Source organism: Chelmon rostratus, chromosome 12 (genome assembly GCF_017976325.1).
Source record: "Chelmon rostratus isolate fCheRos1 chromosome 12, fCheRos1.pri, whole genome shotgun sequence".
In the NCBI taxonomy this organism is placed as follows: Eukaryota; Metazoa; Chordata; class Actinopteri; order Chaetodontiformes; family Chaetodontidae; genus Chelmon; species Chelmon rostratus.
Window position 1 is genome coordinate 6,830,850 of NC_055669.1, and position 21,078 is coordinate 6,851,927.

A 21,078-nucleotide genomic window follows, 5' to 3' on the forward strand; every position below is an offset into this window, starting at 1 on the left:
CTTCAGCTTTGGCTCCTCTGGTCAGTTGAGAGGACAGGTCACACTGACCAACATCAATATTTTGAGCAAACCGCACAGACTTACTAGTTTTGTTCAGATAAGCGTCCAGCCTGTTAGATATTGGACTGTTGCTTGTTTTTGTGGAGGCTGCCACACGTTTCTGTTCAGACTTCTGGTTTGTGAAAGTTACACCCTTTTCTAGAGGGAGTTTGGGGGATTTGGGTGGCTCACTCCTGGGTTTTGTCTTCTCTGAGGCTAACTTCTCAGCTGAGTTATAACTCGTTGTCTTCAATTGTTCCTTCGCCTCTGAAATAAAGGAGCTTGACAATTTTCTCACTTTATCTTTCATCTCTCCACCATGGTTGAGCTTCAAATGGCTGTTGTTGCTATCAGTAGATGCTTTGCCGATGTCAAAAATCTTATTTTTCCCATGTGTTGGCTGCACTGGATTACCGCCAGCACTCTTCTTCTCTGGTGGCCAGCTAATTCTTAGTTTGCCCTTTCCATCAGCAGCACTGTTATTCCCCAGCTCTCGTGCAGGCGACTTTGAAACAAACACACCAGCAGAGGAGCCGTCTCTGGAGCCGTCAGATTTGTTTAAGTTGCTTTTTGTTATTTTGGGAGTGGACACAGCGTCTGGCTCGTCTGTGCCTTTATTTTTCTGAAGCCACTGGTCTTTGTGTTGCTTGTGCCCAAATCCTTCATCATAATTTCCTTTTCTTTTGAAAAGCTGTTGGTAGTGAGAAATGCAGTAGAACTCTCCATAAAGAGATGAATAGTTGTGAATGCTGCAATAAAGTAACATAAAGCAAATATTGTCTGTGAATATATTGTTTTATTTACATATTGTCCAATAATCATTTGTGCTAGATCAGATGCTGTGAATAATTTCAATGTATTGGAGATTTGCAATCATCATGGCGTGGTTTCTAAAATCCTCTCTAACAATGTTTTTGATTGGCAATATCCATATATTCATGTTACTTTAATCAGTTATTGTATTGATTAGTGTAATTATCTCTGTTCCTGTATAACTGTCGATTTGAGCCATTTTATCAGACTGTTAAAAGTATCTCACCTGAGCTTCTTCTGACAGTGTTTACAGCAGAAACAGTTGATGTGCAGAGTAAGTTTATTGGCCAATATTTTTTCCATTGGATAGACAGGTGTCAGACAGGCAGAACACATTTCCTTGGCAGGTAACTGGAACTATGATGATAAAACAAATTCAGTTTAAGGTAACAAAGATTTTACTGTATGTTAAACATTTGAATAAGGACAATCAAATCAACTAATGGTAGGAGGTGGAAAGAGAGGACTTTGAAATAACTCTGAACTGAAATAGCTAGAGTGAAACTGGTAGCCCAGAGGTCTGAAAATAGATATGGTGTGAGACCAAAACTGCCTGCATTGAGACATTTCAGGTAAGAGTGTGAATTCATTACATGTATCCACTACAATCATGGAATGTGTGACTTGTTGTGCATCCACAATCTTGCTAGCGTGTCGTGAAAATACACCCTGGCAGCGATCATTGAAGATATTCCTGCCCACATTTTAACAATATGTCTTTCAATAATGGACCAGAGAGGAGGGAATTATACAATATTTTTGGAAATACATAACCTCCTGGTGTCTCCACTTGTTGCCTGACATCTCTTCGTAGCCAAGAAATAGTTTGTATCCCCCATAAAATGACAAATTGTGGCTATGAGTTTTTGGAGGGATCAAAACATCAACCTATAACATTTTAATAACGGGAAACCAGTGTGAAGAAAATAAATCACTTTTTCCAATCACATATTTTAAACTGTTTTTTATTTCACAATTTACACAACAGAACATCAAGTATTAACTATATGTTTAGATTTAAGAACAAGAACTTAACGCTTAATCATTTGGTGACAGTATAAAATCTATAAGACAATTTTTTTAATTAAAAGTCAACATTTTCATGATTTCATAAGACCAATTTTATGACTAACAAACTCTTTTCATGAAAACATATTGTAATAAATACACAACTTGAAGGAGTGGGGGATGCACTCTGTGGCTTTTCTTAGTGCTTTTCCTTTGGTTGGCTAAATGTTACAAACACCGTCCCTTCCTCCTTGGCGTTGCCTGGCACATTATCTTCAAAAGGGCGACCAGATCTTCGAATTAACGGGGATGTCATGACTTCGTATCTAGCTGGACTCCCAACTACTTCAAACAGTGCAGATGATTTGCTGTCAGACTGTTTGGTGACAAATGTCGAAGTCACAGAAGAAACAAACACATTGCCGAAGCCGTCTGTCTCTTCGTATGTTTCACTGACGGTCTTTGTGCCAATTATTCCTGCAGGTTCTTCTGGGACAGTTTTCACCTCGAGTACGCTGACCTTGCGTTGTGCGGGACTGTAACAAGTTTTTGAGGGCTCAGAGGCAGCAGACTCGGCATTTGCATCATGGCAACTTTGAGGATTGCTCTCTGTTTTTGGTTTAAATGTTGACATTGGCGACTTTGGTTGTTCAGCAGGCCTTCTGGCAGCTGAGTGAATGGAGATGAATGACGGGGAAGACTGGGAAGACGACTGTCTGACGAGAGGCTTTGTGTGCACTTGTCTGGGCACTTCTTGTTTAGAAGGACCTGAATTTGAAGCTGTTTGCATATTCACATCAGATGGATCTTTGATTTGACCTGAGTTGGCCTTGCTTGACACGATACTTATCTTCCTGATGTTGTTGGCAGGTTGAAAGTTTTGCTCAGATTTCAAAGATTCATCAAACAGTCCTGACAGCCCAGCAATGTCCGCCTCAGATTTCAGATTGGAGACGGAGTACAAAGCCTTTTTAATCGCCTCTTCAATGTCAAGAAGTTTTGCTAACGTTTGTTCCTTCAGATTCATTATTTCCTTGCTTGCCTTTTCCAGATCTTCAAATGCAGTCTCGACTGAGGAGATGCTTTCTAGATCATCGTCCTGTACCTCTACTTCAACTTTCTTTTCCTCCGTTTTACACTGCTTTGCATTTCTAGTTGGTGTTTCCATCCAAGCAGGGACATTGTCATATAATGTCTTCAAGGAGCTATCGTCTGCACTGCTGGTCTGTCCCTCTATCTCTTGCACTTGAGACAGGATTCCTTTGAGTTCCTCTCGTTTTCTCAGATTTTCAAAGATTTCCATTGCCGCGTTCACATTTCCTTTCATGATCTCCTCCTTGTGGACAGAAAGCCTTTGTCTTCTTTCAACATCTGTCTCCTTTACTTTCTTCTCTCTTAAGACAACTTTTTCCTCACCTTTGGGTTGCATTTCATTTTGCTCTATATGGCATCCATCAACCAGACTTTTGGTCTTTGATGTTTGTTGTGTGCCATCAGTGCTGTGTTGTCTGTTGGGATGTGATTTGTGTGGTGGGGCAGTGGTTTTACTGGTTTGTTTATACTCACTAACGTTATCATTTATTACTTTTACCTTCTTGGACAACAAAGGGGTTCTTTTGTCCAGAGTCTCTCTTTCCTTTCTTTCAAAGTTCTGTAGAGCAGCCTGTAAGCTTGTGTTCATTTCATGTTTACCGTCTTCTGCATAACTCTTCATGCACATTTGAATCTCCTCGGCTGCATTGATTTTCTGTATTACATTTCTCTCCATTTCCACTTCAGTGCTGTTTGACATCATCACTTGGCAGTCTGAGTTACTCCCCGTAATTGGTGTTGTTTTCTTTTTCTTCTTAATTTCCTCATCCTTTGAGTTTATTGGCAGACATTCAGTTGTTAGATTTGAATCTTGAACTGCTTCATCAACACAGTTTTGGTGGTGTGTTTTATGCAAGGTCTCTTTACTTATTTTCACATGTCTTGTGGTTTCTTGTTGTTTATCTGTAGCAGGCGTAGGAAACTGTTTGCTTTGTTTGGGAGGAACTGCTGCACTCTTTATGTTGTCGTTAATGGGGCAAGTGACTTCAGGAACTGGAGTTGGTTCCTCCACAACTACTGATTTTGCCCATTGTGGCTTTGGCGGTAAGGCCGGCTTCTGTGTTTTCTCACTTGTCCTTTGAGGGAGTGGAGGTGGAGTTACACTCTCCGAGGTGGATGATTTAGAGTTTCCATTTACTACAGGGTTGGGTGGTGAATTCTGTGTTGTAATGGATGGTTGTCCTTCACAGGTTACTGAAATTGAAGGAGACAATTTTGTGTCAGATGGAGGCATAGACACCACAACACACTGCTTGTGAACAGTCTCGCTCCTCCCTGAACAAGCCCTCCCTGAATTTCTGTATATCATTGCAGCTTTATAGTCTCCTTTGGACACATTTACACTAGACTTCTCAAGAGATTGCAGAGCCAATTGGACATTACCTTTTACAACATCTTCTTTATCTATGAGCTTCTGCTCTGTTGCTGCACTCTGGAGAGACCTAATAGCTGCCTTCACATCTCCTCTGATAACTCCTTCTGTCTCATCTTCAGTTGTCTGACCATTACACTCAACACTTACAAAAGGTGGCAGTGATTCTGGAGCACAATTACTAACTATAACTGCACTTTGTTGACAAGCCTCAAAGGAAACATGGCTTTCCAGATCTTTCTCTGCATCACTGACCTTTGGATAAGTCTTGATTTGCTGGCATCTGGAGGAAGACGAACGTGTAGATTGCGCCACTGCTGAGGAGCTTTCCTCCTGTGTCATGACATTCAGATTGTATATTTTTCCAGGGATAATGACCTCACGCTCCACATGCATGCTTTGCTGCTTAGCCATTTCAAGGGACTTTTTAGCTGCTTTCACATCTCCTGATATGATGACCTCTTTTTGTGATTGGCTTCCTTCTATTTCAGGACCTTGAGCTGACATGTCCATGTCATAGATAGTTCCTGGTTTAATGACCTCCCGCTCCACACACATGCTCTGTTGTTTTGCACGTTCTAATGACAGCATTGTGGCCTTGATGTCGCCAGCCACAACGTCCTCTTTTTCTACTATGATGGGTGGCTGGACTGCAAGTTGTTGCTTTGCTGATAAGACATCACCAGGGATAATTTCTTCCTTTGGAACACAGTTGTCAACACTGAAAGAGCACTCAGATGAAAAAACCTTTTTGGTGTTCTTCACGTCCCCTGGCAAGACGTCACAAATGGTTCGCTCTACCTGATCTTTTTGCTGACAGAGACTTTTCTTTGCTTCCTTCACATCCCCCTGAACTATATCAGTGTGTTCCTCAGCCAGAAGGCCGTGATCAACTTCATCTCCTGATGCCTCAGTGTGAAGACTTTTCAGATAGTGCAGATCTCCTTTCTCAATGCAACTTTTGTACAAATTCACATTTCCCTTTTCATTTTCATCCACTCTGCATGATGCTGCTGTCCTCTGACTACCAGCAGTAGCTAACAGATTTCCAATTGTAGACTTTACATCTCCCTTCTCTCTAACATGACTCTCAGTTTTGGTTTCAGAATTGCAGATGAGTGAATAAACTGACATCTCAGCTTGTCCATCTCCAGTCTCTTGCATTATGATTCCCTTTTTCAAATCCTTATCTTGAACAAGCAAGTCATCAATCATCTGGACAATGTTTTGTATTCTTTGATCCTTCTCAAGGTTGATAGTTGTGGCTGATTGGTAGACTGGAAGTTCTACTACGGTGGTATTCACCTTCCCCTTCTCCACTTCTCTAAGAAGGCTAACTTGGGGCTTCAGAGTTGGTTTGAGTAAGAGCTGTAACATGATGTTCCTGATGTTACCCCCAACAACCTCTTCTTTTTGGATTTGCACACCTTTGTTGCTTTCAAATAGATATTTTGCCATCTTAACATTTCTACTCTCATTTGCTTCTACTATGATGCCACTTGAGTGAACAAAAGTCATTTGATACAGTTCGGACAAGGTGTCAGCAACACTGTTGGCAGTGATTTTGTCCAGTGGAGTGGTCTCAAAGAGCCAGGTAGTGCACTTGACATCAGCTTTTGGTATCTCCTCCTCCCCTCCTCTACCTTGCACTGCGGTATCCTCAGACTCCTTGATTTTGTCCAGTGGTTGTGATTCAAACAGCCAAGTGCAGCGTTTGACATCTCCTTTCTGGCTATCTTCTCTGTGCACTGTTTTTACTGGACCTTGCTCCTCAGGTTCCCCTTTCAAACTGTCAATGGTTTGATTCTCAAAGAGCCAGGTGGAGGTCCTGACATCACCATGCTGGACATCAGTGACACTAACCATTCGCACAAACTTGTTGCATGACTGCTCAGATTCAAACATCTGTTTATTGAGCTGCACATTACTACTTCCCAGGTCTTCAATGACCCTGACAGAGGGCTCATCTCGGCTGGTAAGAGAGTCCAAAGGTTGTGTCTCAAACTTCCATCTTGCTGACTTGACGTCTCCTTTCTTGACGTCTTCTTGGGTAACAGCTCGGATCACATAAACTTCATTCTCTGCCTTAATGGCGTCAAGGGGTTTTGTCTCAAACATCCACCTTGCTCCTCTTACATCGCCACTCATTACCTCCTCTTTTTTCACAGTTGTGACTTCATGAAACTGGCCATCTTTGTCTCTGATGGCATACAGTGGCAGGGACTCGAACATCATGGTGCTTGACTTTACGTCAACATTGCTCAGGGGCTGTTCCTCAGAGTCGACCTCCTGTTCAAGGGGTTGCTCCTGGATTTTGTCCAGTGAGGAGGTTTCAAATATAAACTTTTTGTTCTGTACGTCTCCACTCTTGGCACCACCGTCTCTCTGAGTGTTTACCTCATTGTTGTCCTTATTGATCAGGTTCATGGGACAGTTCTCAAACATCCAAGTAAATGTATGCACTGAACCTTTTTCGATGTGTTCATCTTGGCTCTGTTCATCAGATGTTGTTGTCACCATTTCTGATCCTATTTCATCAAGGGACTGGGATTCAAAAAGTTCTTTGACTCGTGAGACATCTCCAGACTGAAAGTTGACCTGGCTGACACATCTTACATTGTGTTCAGAATTTGCATCCTTTCTTATTCTGTCCAAGGTTTCTGTCTCAAAAAGATGCTTGACTGTTTGAACACCAACCTCTGATTTAACAGAATCCTGTACGGTGCTGCATAGCTTCAAATTGTACTCTTCGCCATCTTTGATGCTGTCCAGGGGCTGTGATTCAAAAAGCCAAGTAATGGACTTGACATTGGCATTGTCAATGGCTTCTTTATCATTTACTTTTTCTGCTTTGTCATACAAAATGTCCATTGGTTGTGTCTCAAATAACCATTTACAGGTCTTGACGTCACCTTTCTGAGGCTCCTCTTCAACAGAAGTGTTGTGCTCTGACTGGTTAAACTTGGAATGAATCCCGTCTATTGTCTGGGTTTCAAAAAGCCACTTTGCCATCTTGACCATTTTATCCTCCTGTCTGGTGATGCCTTTGATTACCTCAACATTTCCTTTTCCCTCTGCAAGCTCATCTAAAGGCTTGGTCTCAAACATCCACTTGTAGTTTTGGACCTTCCCTTTGATGAATTCTTCTCGGCTAACTGTGGTGACCTCATGGAGGTTTCCAGAGCTGTCCTTTATCGCATATAAAGGAGTTGTTTCGAACATTGCTTTGTTACCTTTTACATTTCCCGCTGTAATAGCTTTCTCCTTCTCCATAATTTCATCAGAATGAGCAATTTTGCTCAGAGGAATTGTTTCAAACAGATGTTTGAATCCCTTGACATCCCCCTTTTCAATCTCTTGTTCCCTGAATGAGGTGTTCTTTTGAATACTGCAGCTCTCAAATATTTGTTTTTTGCCTTTTACTTCTCCTTGTTCATCAGCTGAAAGGGTAACTTTTTTCAAACGGCCTACTTCATAGCTATCACTAAGGGTCTCCATGGGCTGAGTTTCAAATAGCCACAGAGACGTCTTGACATCTCCCCCAATAATTTCTTCCTTTTCCAAGGACTTTTCTGCAGAGTCTCCTTTTAGTGCTGCCAAGGGTTGCATCTCAAAGAGTTTTCTCTTGTTGATGACATCGGCCTCTCCTGCACATTCAGCCACTGTTCCTTCAAACTTGTCCACACCCACAACCTCTTGTATTGTGTCAAATGATTGAGTTTCAAACATCCACCTCTTTTGGTCAACCCCCCCTCTGTGTCCCTCTTCCAGAGATATACCCCGGATAATTTTCACCCCATCAGTTCCCTTATTTATCAGGTCCAAAGGCTGGGTTTCAAAAAGCCAACGAGCAGTGCTGATATTGCTGCTGTTGATCTCTTCCCTGCAGATGGATTTAATCTCATGGATATTGCCACTGTTGTCCCTGATGGCACAGCAGGGTTCTGCCTGGAAGAGTTTTACAGTCTTCTGGATGTCTCCTTTCTGCTCCTGAAGCTCAGATCTTAGTTTGAGGAAGCTATGGTCTTCAATGGAGTTACAGCGTCCTAAGTCACTCAGTGGTTGAGACTCAAAAAGCAGCCGAGCCCCTCTCACATCTCCGGACTGGATGGGTTCTTTCAGCACTGCTTCGACTAGTTCACCCTCTTCTGTTTTTGATTGATTAAGAGAATCTAAGGACTGCGTCTCAAATAGCCACACTGATGTTCTCACATCCCCTCTGACAGAAGTCTGTCTTTTGGCAGACATTTGTTCGGTGCTGTCAATATGCTCAAACATAGAGGAGGTGCCTCTGACATCTCCACCTTTCAACTCCTCCTCATACAGCAGCTTCTTGGTTGCATGAGGATCCCCAATATTGTCCAGAGTCCAGTTCTCGAAGATCCACCTCATGGACTGCACTTCGCCCGGATAAGCTGCATCTGCTGCCTGAGTGTTTTCTGACTGCACTGCCTTCATTATCTCATCATCCACAGCATCATCAAGACTTGCCCGTAGGTCTGGGTGGATGTGTTTAAATAGCCTCTTCAGCTCACTCTTTTGCCGTTGCTGGTAGAATGTGGAGAAGGTTTCTTTGGGTGGTGGGAGGGGGAGGCTACTTAATCCTGAAGGCCCTTCATAGTCGAGGGGTCTAGGTGGTACGGGAGGAGGTGGGGGGGGAGGCAGATCGTCCTCATCATGAGATGATTGTGAAACTGTGATTTTCCTGGCTGCTTCAGCCATCTTTAAATGAAAGACAGATGGGAGCAATATTGTCAGGTTTCAGTAATCAAGAACAGTATTAGTTAAAGTATGTACAAATATTAGAATGGCATGCATTTTAGCAAGTGAAGCCATACTTTACCTTTCTCTATGCTCGCTTGATGTTTTTCACAGCAAAGCATCCTCTGTCACACCAGGGTTATTAAAACACTTCATAGCTGTTAGTAAGCAGACGTCACATACACACCTAGTCTATAATGTACATACACTAACTTATATTAATAACTACATTCCTGCCTCATTTGTCTACATAAACACCAGGAAATATGAATCTGCATTAAATCAGCACTGATTTATTTTTGGCCACATCAGGAGAGCAGATGATCCGAATAATGTAAGTTCAATTTTCACTTTCCTTTTAGCTCTGTTTTCGGTCTCCACCAGCTCCTGAGGGAAATATCTGGCTATTTAGCTGCTATATGCTGCATTATGTTTGCCACGGTGGCTTTTGCTGGAAACAGCTGCCTACAGTCAAAAACAACAATGCTGAGAATGAAGCAACTGGACCAAAAAAGTAAAATTGCAGGACTAAAAACCAAAACAAAGACAATGAGCTGAAACACAGCTGAGGGGAACAGATATAACTAGTTGTCTGTGAGTTTGTCACCATGAGTGGCATCTTTTGCATAGACAAAGTCATTTGATCCATTGTAAAAATAAAACTTATATATATATAGCAGCTTTAAAGGTGTTCATGTTGGTGTCCATATGTCTTGGTCACACAGCCATCAGTTTACCTTTTTGTTTCCGGAAATGTACATTTTGAGATTTTAACTTTCAGGTTTTAAGAGACATCTGGAATGCTAACCATGGTCTGATCTGAGTGTCAATAAAAGTGAGTCGAAAAACCTGATCCTCTCCTGTTGATGGTACTGTACTTAACTGTTTCAAGGAATACTGTGGTCTGATTATGCAGAAATGAATATTACATCAGTATTAAGTGTTTGTTGATGGAAATGCTGAGGCCATGGGAAAACAATATGGCACTGTACATAAAACACTGAAGTTGTTCTGAAGGTCTTTTATGTAAATGTAAATGCCATGTGTTAGTATTGTGTTACTTCTTAAACACAAGGTCAAAGGTTAACAGTACCTTTGGTCATACAAGCATTATCAGAGTGAGTTAAGAGCACATACACAAACAGCACCCACACACTGTAGTAGGATGCTAAGAAAAGTATACAGTACCTTACTGCTTTTAGCCCTGGTTCTTGGAGTACCAATGAATTCCTGTTGAACAACAGAACAATAAAGCATGATTTAGATTAAATGTATATGTCAGCACAGTGCTGCACATGTGCTACACATTCAAAGTACAAAATAGATTTATTGTAAAATGTAGAGTCGCTCCAATTGTGACAGACCATAGTGGCCATTCCCTTTTGAAGCCCTTGACCTCAGTGTGTAGGGAGGAATGAGAGGCATTTCAGGAACTCACTGGCTGTGTTGAGCCTCCTGTGGAGTCGATAGCTGCTGCTCTTGACAGATAGAGAGCTGATCTGTCTCTCACGGTGGAGGAAGTAGATATCCTGTCTCTGGTTTGTCTTGTTGGGGAGCCCCCCGTCGTCAGTGGTGGACTATATTTGTCATCTGCAATAGAAAAGAAAAATAAATTCAGCCTCATATCTACCAGAAATATTTAGAAAATATGCTCAATAAGATAGCAATAAGTGAAGTGAAAGAATGTTTAGATGGTATCGCCTTTGATAGTTAAGATTCTTTGGCAAACACTTGTAAAAGTAGGCCTCCGGTGTATCCCAAAATAAGCAGAGTGTGTCTAGTGCAAGCAACAAGTTTAATGATAACACTGTGTGTGTGTGTGTGTGTGTGTGTGTGTGTGTGTGTGTGTGTGTGTGTGTGTGTGTGTGTGTGTCTACTTATAGTTATGTTCATAGTGTGTATATTTATAGTGATGTTGGGACCTTTGTTATCACAGTTGTAGCTTCCTAACAGGCCTCCAGTATGTGGCACACTAACAGTGGTTTCGAGCAGCCTGTGGGACTTACTGTTTTAATGAACCTCTGTATGATTTATTGTGCTAAAGTCAAATATTGTTACAAACGAGCCCGTTTATGGAGGCTTTCATCCCAGGTGCTGACAAAACAAATAGGCCCACACAGCCTGCCTGCTGCCTGCGACCCTCACCACACTGCATGCCATGGTCTGACCATGACGCCCAAGAAGAAAAAAAAAACAGCAACTGCTAGCTCAGCTGGAGCGACACAGATTGTTTTCACATTGTTTGTGAGAGCTCTCTGCCATCAAGCCATCAACACCTGACCAAAGGAATGTGACTGCCTGCCCCTGTAAAAAACATGAAAATGATCTCAGCTTGGTGTGCATTATTTCACCTGAAGCTTGTTTACCCTGCAATAATGCGGCTCAATGAGTTACAAGAAAAAAACATAAGTCCTCAGTACGTACTAGCTGAAAACAGTTGATCGCCGTGAGTGCGATCAGTATGGTAGATGGGATAAGTTCAGAAAATGTTTCAACAACAACAGCACTATGAACAATATGGCTAGAGGTCAACAGCCCAGTGTGTTGCCATCCAGCTGTAACTAATGGCCAGATTTGAACACACCTCCCCTTTTCACACACTAAGCCCTCACAGCACAAAAGGATGGACCAGCAAGCTGGCGCCTCTCACGAGCCCGGACTTAAAGCATTTTCATAGATGGGTGAGCAGACAGAATGAGGCAACCGAGTGCCATGCGTGTCCTGTTGAAGTCCTCACCCACTAAACTGAGAGGTCAACTTCATCACTTATCAGCACCCTCACACTCACACACGCTGGTGTCAGTAGCTAGTGAAACTGGTTTGTAAAATGCAGCTGGTACCAGATCAAAAGTGACTCAAACACACTGAGCTCCATCGACTCTTGATACCTTCCTCTGTGATTCCCACACATTCAGTTTCTGCTGACATCTCTTTGATCTGCCTTCATTCTCCAGGAATGAAGAGGAGCTATTAGCGGCACGGTAATGCGGGGGCGTTTTGGGCCGCTGGCAGCTGTACAAATGGTGGTGAAATGCAGTTGGTATTTGTTCTTCACCACCACCACCACCTTCACCACCATCAGCTGTTGGTGATTGTAGCCACATTCACAGACTGTAATGAAAACCAGCATGCCAAAAAGGCTGCTCATACTGGGGGGCCTCAGGCCCGCAAAACACCACACACCACTGTGTGGTACACCGGCAGATTAAAGTTCTGTCTGATTTTCCTTGTTGCTTTTAGGACAGGTATGCTCCTTCTCATTTCAAACTTCATCATCGCTCCTTTGATGATAGAAAGAAGGGAAGCTTATGAGTGAGTGTCCCTGTTGTCTGACCTCCCATTCCAGACGCCTCTAAGGATAACGGGCTGAGAAGTGATAGCCACTTAAGACTTAATGAAGATGCCAGAGCGTAGTCACAACACTTTGTGACCTTGTTTAGCTCTGACATCGTTCACAAAGAAATAACCATAAACAGGAGCAGAATGGAGTCAGATCATGGTGGTTACTTTTTTCTTTTCTTTTCTTTTTTCTTTTCTTTTCTTTTCTTTTCTTTTCTTTTGGTTGAAGACTGTAATTGAATATTTTTTTCTAGACTGTTATCTGTTTAATGAGTCTTTTGTTTCTCAGTGACTCATCAGTCAGTATTTTAAATATTAAGATTTAACTTAATATTTAAAATACTGATTTGCTGAGATCAAGTAAAGAGCATCCATCCACATTTTACTTCACTATTTTAAGAATTGGAATCACATCGGACAGAATAAAGTACTAATATATAAAACAATGCATACATTCATGTTGCTTTTCTCAGTCATTATTATACAATAGCGCTTGTATTAATTTTACATTAGCTACACATGTTTCTTCCATTTCAATAAAGTTAATAGTCATACTCACTAAAATGCCATCCGGCGTCGTTCCCTTGTGTTTGATAACTGACTCTTCAGGCCCTGTGATGTGTGATACAGCCTGTCTCCTCTCTCAGAGCTCCTCTCTGCTTCTCAGCTCACTGTGACTGAACTCTTTCTAGTCCTGTGGCCTCGGTGACAGCTGATTTTTATCAGAGTCCGCTGCCCCAGTGGAAGACTTTGGCTATTTTGGGAGGGTGGGCTGGCGGCTGCTGCTACTCGGCTGAGTCAATCACCTCTGTTAGTCAGCGAGGGACTGGGGCACCCCTCCACCTCCCATTCCCATAGCTACATTGTCACCCACTATACCGGGCGTTGGGTGGGACCTGCAGTATGTGTGTCAATGGGTGTTTGGTTATTTAAAAAAACACTTCTTGATGGTCCCATTTTGATAAAGTGGAACACTGATAAGGCTCCAAAGGCAACTTTCACATATGAGTATTGTCAAATATATTCTGTTAGATTGTGCTAGTAGACCAGAACATGATTTTCTAGTGATTGAAATATGTGTTGACTACAATGATTTAAATTCTCACCTTAGATGTCCACTTACTGTCCTTTCCTGAGTCTTACTCACATGAGACACATCACAGTGTCAAAGTGTCAGCTATGATATGTTGAAGTAATATCAGTTGCAGGACAGAGAGGCATGGCTCAGAAGGCTAAGGTCTGCGTCACGGTCAGGGCCATCAGCGACAGCCTCACTCCTATCTTAAGCATGTGTGCCAAACACATAGTTATGCTTTTACACTGCTGCATCCTTGTCTTTATTTAGCTGTTTCCCTGCAGCCCCCATGGCCAAAGGACACAGAGGTTAGTGTTTCGTCAACTCTGTCAGGAAATTCATGGTGACACTTTAAATCCCAGAGACCCTGATCCAGACAGTTTTTACTCCATGGTAACTTAGTCTAGATTCATATGATACACTGGATGTGTGGGGATGCAGTCTTTTGACACATACACATACACGTTACAAAGAACCAGTAGAAACACAAACATTCATTTCAATAGTCCTATAAAGGGAGGACAACTGATTGTGAACTGTGGCACCAGAATACAACAGTGATCTCATGCCTTTGAGGGAACCCTGGCACCAATCTGCCCGATCAGATCCCAGTGACTATAAACATGAAATCCAGCACCACTGCTCACCCTGTGAGGATCTGGATGTTCTGTCGAAAGACTCTGGGAGCCCATTTGTGGTCCTTCCTCCTCCTACCTGGGTGGTTCTCTGTGGATAAACAACATATAGTGTTGTGAGGACAGTTACAACACAGTATTTTGGGTGTTTCTGTGTCATGGCACACGATGTCTCTTTTTACTGTCCTGTTTGGGAAAGTGGTCTGCCGATGGGAGCTCGAAGGAATTGTTTGACATTTTGGGAAATAAATGTATTCACTTTTTCTTTGAGAGTAACACGAGAAGATTGATGCACCTCCTGCCTGTATATTATATACTATAGCTTAGTGAAGCATAAAGACTGAAAACAGAGGGGAGCAGCTAGCCTGACTGTGTCCAAAGTTTGAAAAATTGTACCTGCCAGTATCCATTAATCTAAAGCACGCAGCTCTCCAAGAAATGCAAATGCTTGTTTTTACATTGAACTTCTGTACAGGTTAAATAAATGAGATATTACATATTAACTGATGAGGTGCTGGTAGGTCGATTTTGTTACAGTTGGACAGGGCAGGCTAGCAGCTACCACCTGCCTCCACTCTTTATGCTAAGCTAAGTGGCTTCATATTTAGTTTACAGGCATGAGAGTGGTATCGATCAACAAGTTTCACTCTTGGCAAGAGGGAAAATGAATCACTTTTATTCCTTTTAAAACATTTGCAGCTACAGAATCCATAATTCCTGTTTTTGTCAGACAGTGCAGGTGTTGTCAGTCCCTGAAATCTCTCTGTTCAGTGTTTGGCTGTTTATATTTATTGTCTGCATCCATGAACTTAATGAACGACCTGGGCTGTTAGATGTGGTAACACTTTATACATCTGTAAGCACCTGGATGAGCATTATGTTACGTAATGATGTTAACATTATGTGTACCTGATTTGCCTTCTTACAGGCTGCTTCGTGGCTTTGACTCTATGATATAAAGAAACAAGGCATGCATCACAATATAGCAAAAATCTGGTAGGTGCAACATGCTGACTCATGCATAAAATAAGAGCACACATACTAAACTCACACACCTGAATGGCTGTAGCCTTCAAAGGAGTGTTGTGACTTCTCCGGTCCTGCAGAGGGCAGTCTCTCCCTGTCTTGCTGCCAGTAGCAGCTGCTGAGTTCAGCCGAGGGCTGCTGTTGAAGTCTTGCTGCAGGGTGGCCTTGGACTCAAACAGGGCACGCAGGGCTTTGGTGCCTGTAGGCTCCCTCTGAGGGAGGCAGTCCATGGAGCGACTCCTGGCTATATTGGATCTTCTTCCAGATCCCCCGAGGGCCACATTCTTCCTGCTCTCCTGCCCTCGCCATCGACCGTCCACACAGCTTTCCTGAAAGCAGTGATTCATGTTTTATGTCTTTTTGGACGGTTATGTTATTTCAAAGGTTGAAGGTTGTCATGTTTATTACTCATGATGAAAATTAAAAAAAAAAAAAAAAAAAAAGATTTACTACCTGGAGTTTATGCTCCTCTTTTTCAATACTCCTCTCAGCACTTTTAGTACTCCTTAGGTCAGCACAGCTTTGGTAACTGTTTGAACATTTTTTTGACAAAGTTATTCATTTATCATCCAAATCAGCTGGGAATTATTGAGCAGTAGAAGTGAATAAAATCGTCTATGTGCCCTTGAGCAAAGCACTGATGCTCAGCTTTCCTTTCTCATTGGCTACCAGAAAACAACTGTACTAGCAAACTCCTAATATGTGTAAAAGTGAAGCATGGTGAGGCCAGAGAAGCTCAGCATGCTTAGTTATCTCTGCTTCTAACAGTCTTTAATGCTGTATGTTTATATGAATATGCATATACAGTGTTTTATGTAGAACTTACTGTTGCACCAGCTGAGACACAGATCTCCTGTCCCGGTGGGGGGTGGCTGGCATGACCCATAACCTCTCCTGGGCCGCAGAAAGAGTCTTCAGGGACTGGGTCCTCCTCAGGCCAAATGCCTCCATTCCAGTCCCTCTAACAGAAGCTAAAAAAAGAAATTTTACAGTAATAATATGAGACAAAACGTTGAATGGCCTCATTCAAACAGCCTCAAATACATATATTACTTGTAAATGCTAAATCTATTTTTTTGATAACTTTTGTAGCTAGTTGCTATGCAGATTTAGTTTGATAATACAAAATATAATCAACAAAGAAATCATGATGTCATATTATAAATTAAAATGAAACTTTATTGATCCCTGAGGTGAAACTCACAAGTTAACCGCAGACAAGCTATATAAAGTAATTAAACCACCTTCATCAGCTTCAACATAAAACCAATAATATAATTATAAAATATATTATAATCGAACAATATAATGCAGATTATTCTGAAATATGGCATTCTGCATAATGAGTACTTTTATTTTTGGTACTTTAAGTATATTTTGACATTAATGCTTTTGTACTTTTATTTCTTTTAATCACTAAATCACGTTTCTTTTCTCTGATCATATCGCTGATTGTCACATTTACTGCAGAAAGAAGAAATCCATATAGTTTTTGTCTTCATCCAACACTCAGACCGGAATTCAAGCGCACAGCTGAGGTTTAACTTCATGTAAGTTATTATATAACAGATTGTCACACTGATAGTCATAAGACTCTGTTAATGTTTATGAACTCCAGCTCAGACAGCTAACCCCATTTTTACGCCTCAGTATGACTGTGTCCTGTTGTACAATCAGCATTTTGTTATATTGTTGCTAAAAGACAAGCTCTACTCTCGAAAAAGTAACACGGAAAAAGTAACAAGGTCTGAATTTTGAGCAGAGAAATTTATGTTAAAGTGTATAATCTGCAAAGTCTTGCAGGTTAACTGCACAAGCTTCTTAGACACACACTTAGAAACACAGCTACAATACTGTCATTGCAAATGAGGTTGTGCTGCTCTGTCTGCAAAATTAAAAGAAAATTTAACGCCATACCTGAAGAGAAGGAGCAGAAGTCACCTGTGCATCTCTGTCTTTGTGGCTGACTTGTGGTTTAGGAGCATCTCTCACAAGACACAGCAATTTCTAGTGGCCAAAGTCCTCTAACACCTTGTGATTCTAGGCTTCCGGATATGAGATCTGCTACCTGATAAATTTCTCTGACAGATCAACAGAATCCAGGCGTGTTTTTTATTATGCCTACATAAAATGTATCTCTCTCCCCATAAATGCGTGAAATGATTTTATAGGTTGGTATTCAAATACTAACGACAGTGATGACAGCGTGATGCATTAAAAAACAGTGAGAAACCAGAGAGCAGACCTGTGTGTACTGTGACAGCTGCTCCAGTCAGATGTCAGTGCTGAAATGTCTGGCATAGCAGCTCTGTTACTGTATCTTCTGCCAAAACTCAGCAGCATTTTATGTGCACCTCACATGCTCATCATGGCCACTATATCACTGCAGCGGGAGTCACATCCGTTCACCTCACCTTATTCCTCGGTGTGCTCAAACAGATGATAATGTGCTCAGTAGCTACTGCTGTTCTGCCAGCACAGGACATATTTAGAGCACAGACAAAGCTGACGCTGCAAGTAAATCTATGTAGCGCTCCTAGTCTGCTGGTGATCAAAGGGTGGAGTTACAGTCCCACCAAACTGTTGGCACGTGAACTTATACACACCAGTAAACCTGGGAGAACTTTATACATGTATTACTTTTCTTTGACACAGGCAACATGAATTAATCATTAACTGTCATTAGGATTCACTACGTTTTACAATGCACCTGACGCTCTGGTTGCCTTCTCTATGTGTTGTCCCAAAATGCTTACCCACCACCCTTAAATGCTTTTATGCCCAAATTTATTATTATGTTAGGTTATGTTTGACCCTGCACCCTTTATGATTTTTTCAAATATTATTCATAAGCCATTTAAAAAAAATGCGATTGTGACAGGTGAAGATGCAGACAGAGAGAGGGGTATGACTTGCAACAAGGGTGGAAGGCTGCAACACACTGGCAACAGATCTGGCTACATGGTCATGCAAAGCAACCATTCAGAAAAACTGAAAAACTCCCCTGCTGTCACTGAAAGCAGCTGTTATGTTGTGGTGTGAAGCCAGGCTTTCATTTTTAGCAGGTTATATATGTTGCAAGATGAGGTAGCTGAATCAAGCTAACTTCCCTAGCTACTCCCCTGGGAAAACTATGGTAGCATTGTTGCTGATTGTGTTTTGTGGTTATTTGAAGTAAAGTTAAAACAACCACATTTTTTTTTTAATCAACAGTGGTTTCAATGACTATGTGTCTCTGAAACGTGTCACTCACCATTACAAACCTACTGATAATTGCAGTTTTCCCCAGGTCTACAGAGATTTTAGTGTCTTTCAGCTCATCGTTTTGGTCCTCTGGCCTGAAACTTTGCTGTACCGGCTCACTCTCACGGCTCTCATCAGCTACTAAATGCACAGGGAAGCTGTTCTCACTGAAAAACCTCTAAAACCAACGGTACCCTACTTGTCCAGCACCAAAGGGCTGATCGACAAAGTAAGTGAAGAGCTAGTGAACAGTTCATGGAGCATGAAGTGCTGTCAAAAAAACGGCATACAAATGCAGCCATTTGCCATTTGAAGGTGCAGCGTGCAGGATTTAGGGTGATCTATTTGCAGAAATGGTACAAAATATTCATTTTCATTCGTGTATAATAACCTGAAAATAAGAATTATGATGTTTTTGTTACCTCAGAAAGAGCTCTTCCTACCTGCACAGGGAGTGGGTCCTCCTCCATGGAGTCCACCATATTCACCACCATGTTTCTACAGTGGCCCGGACAAACCCAACAATGGCCCTGAAGAGTGCTTTTTGTGGTTTCCATGTTTTTAGCGGTCAGGATAAGGGAGGGAGGATAAGGCCATGTGTATTCAGCTGGTTGCAATCTGCAACCTCATCACAAGATGCCACTAAATCCTATTCACTGCTCTTTTAAAGAGCATTGAGACATTTCTCTCAGGAGTTTTTAGAGAGCAGAACAGCCAAAAAGAGGAAGAAAGTTAGACTTACATTTGTCAGGTGCACAGACACATGACTCCAAATGAATGACAACGTTGCTCTGTAACTGCTGGATGTGTAGCGGTAAATAGAAAGCTTTTTTTTGTCCCTTGTCTCTGCTGCTCCCAAGTGGCCAAGAAATCAGTTATTGCAGGTGTTTGCTCATTATTTTGCTGACATGGAGGCTGTAATTAGACAGATGTAGACTGTATTTTGTTAGTGTTTGACTGCATGATTCATGTTTTGCATTATTACAAGGCCTGTAGTCATTTAAGACTAATATTTCTCATGTTTCTTTCATCTGACCACAAGGCTTGTCAGGGGCATCACCATGTCGACCTCCAGTGGAGAAAATGGCTCATTCATTCCCTCATGGAGAAAAACATACCATTGATACTTTTTTTTTTGCCTTAATATCATTTCACAGCCAGGAGATGGCACCAGAGCAACACCCCTCCCCCATCCATGACAGATGAGGTTAAACAGCATCATAAGCACTTGCTTGTTGACAGAACATTTGTTGTTATACTTATCAGTTAGCCAGATGAGTGCACATGTATATGTGTCAGCCATTTGCACTCCAAAGGATTATTAAGCTGCTTCTGCTCACAAACATCTAATGCACCTAGAAAGTCACAACACATGAACACACAACGCTTTGTGCAAACACATGGATACAAGTCAAGTGACAGGAGTCAGGGATCAGCGAGAGAAGAACCGCTGTGTTGTCAGCCTTTAATGCATGTGTTTTGCCAGCTGCAATGGAAGAAGAGAGAGGCAATCAGTGAGTGATTGAGCATGTAGAGGAGGGAGGGGGCAGACAGTCTCACCCACACAGCTCCACAGAACAGTCAGTACTGGCCTGAACAGCTGAGAACAGAGCAGGTCTCCTTCCTGCTGCTGCTGCTGCTGTGTGCTCCTGCAAAAGCCTCACATGGAGCCACATGTGACTGCCAACACCAACAGCAGAACACACTTTGCTGGAACTCTGAAAGCACAGGAGCTCCCACTGCAGGGCTGACAGCGAGATACAATCAGCGACACTTCTTCCACAGACAGGTTTGTCGGTGTGCAACAGAAACGTGAAGGGAAATACGTCTATACGACAGTCCTACAACGAAATGCCCTTTGTGTCCACATTGCATCACATAGGCCACTTTGTATGTTTGTAAGAAAGGTCACCACAGCTCTCTGGCTAATGTTGACAAGAGGTTCGTTGTTGAAGGTGGAATGTCAGACCCAATCACACAGCTGCTTGGCTGTTACAGCTTGCGCTGTTCACATGCAGCGACAGATAAGATCACTTCTGGTGAAAACTGTAGTTGCGTAACCTACTTTGCACTTTTAGCTGCGGCTTGACTTGCTTTTGCAACAATACTGTAAAAGTGATAATGCATGGATGATGCTTTGTTGGGATAAAATCAAACTTGCCCTTCTAAGAAGAAATGACATACTGTAAATAAGAATTATGTTAATCATACCACTAAATAAAAGAACATGTCTACTGTACTTTGCCCTATAATATTACACTAACAGAGCAGTCATAGCCTTTCTGTTTTAGCTATGACAGGGCTGTTAAGTGAATGCATTTGAATTATACATTGCAGTTCATCTCAATCCATGCAGCATGCATGGAGGTTATGGAGGTATTCATCATTATACCATAGATCTCTTTTATATCCTACATGTTGCACAGAGAGCACTAGGGCTCCAGGATGTGACTGAGTGACTATGCTACAGAAATACAATATCACGCCTGGACCGGCCCCAGGATTGGGCAGCAGTACACTTGGCACATGGCCAGCACCTGCCAGTAGGGTGTCACAGGAAGTTTTCGGTGTCACCCCCTAAACTGATACCGCTGCACGGACAAAAGGATGGCAGTTGGCACATCACTTAAAGTGTCACTGTTGTGAAATTTTACCCAAAGTCTTTGTCTGATGGT

General features: G+C 42.1%; 2 protein-coding genes across 2 annotated transcripts; both read right to left on the bottom strand.

The window, feature by feature from the left end:
• Positions 1-1,836: 1,836 nt before the first annotated feature.
• On the bottom strand, positions 1,837-4,134 carry LOC121615473 (xin actin-binding repeat-containing protein 1-like). The gene has a single exon (XM_041949837.1). The coding sequence runs from the start codon at positions 3,653-3,655 to the stop codon at positions 2,060-2,062; it is 1,596 nt and encodes a 531-aa protein (XP_041805771.1). The 5' UTR covers positions 3,656-4,134; the 3' UTR covers positions 1,837-2,059.
• xirp1 (xin actin binding repeat containing 1) lies at positions 4,010-13,107 on the bottom strand. Its single transcript, XM_041949836.1, has 5 exons — positions 12,984-13,107; positions 10,524-10,675; positions 10,274-10,315; positions 4,580-9,046; positions 4,010-4,146 (listed from the first exon to the last, which is right to left on the bottom strand). Exons 4-5 carry the CDS (start codon positions 9,044-9,046, stop codon positions 4,144-4,146), a joined length of 4,470 nt encoding a protein of 1,489 aa, XP_041805770.1. The 5' UTR covers positions 10,274-10,315; positions 10,524-10,675; positions 12,984-13,107; the 3' UTR covers positions 4,010-4,143.
• Positions 13,108-21,078: the final 7,971 nt, after the last annotated feature.

Bases quoted from the DNA above. Each gene is read 5' to 3' on its own strand.
- LOC121615473 (XM_041949837.1), bottom strand. From the start codon at position 3,655: ATGATGTCAAACAGCACTGAAGTGGAAATGGAGAGAAATGTAATACAG.
- xirp1 (XM_041949836.1), bottom strand. From the start codon at position 9,046: ATGGCTGAAGCAGCCAGGAAAATCACAGTTTCACAATCATCTCATGAT.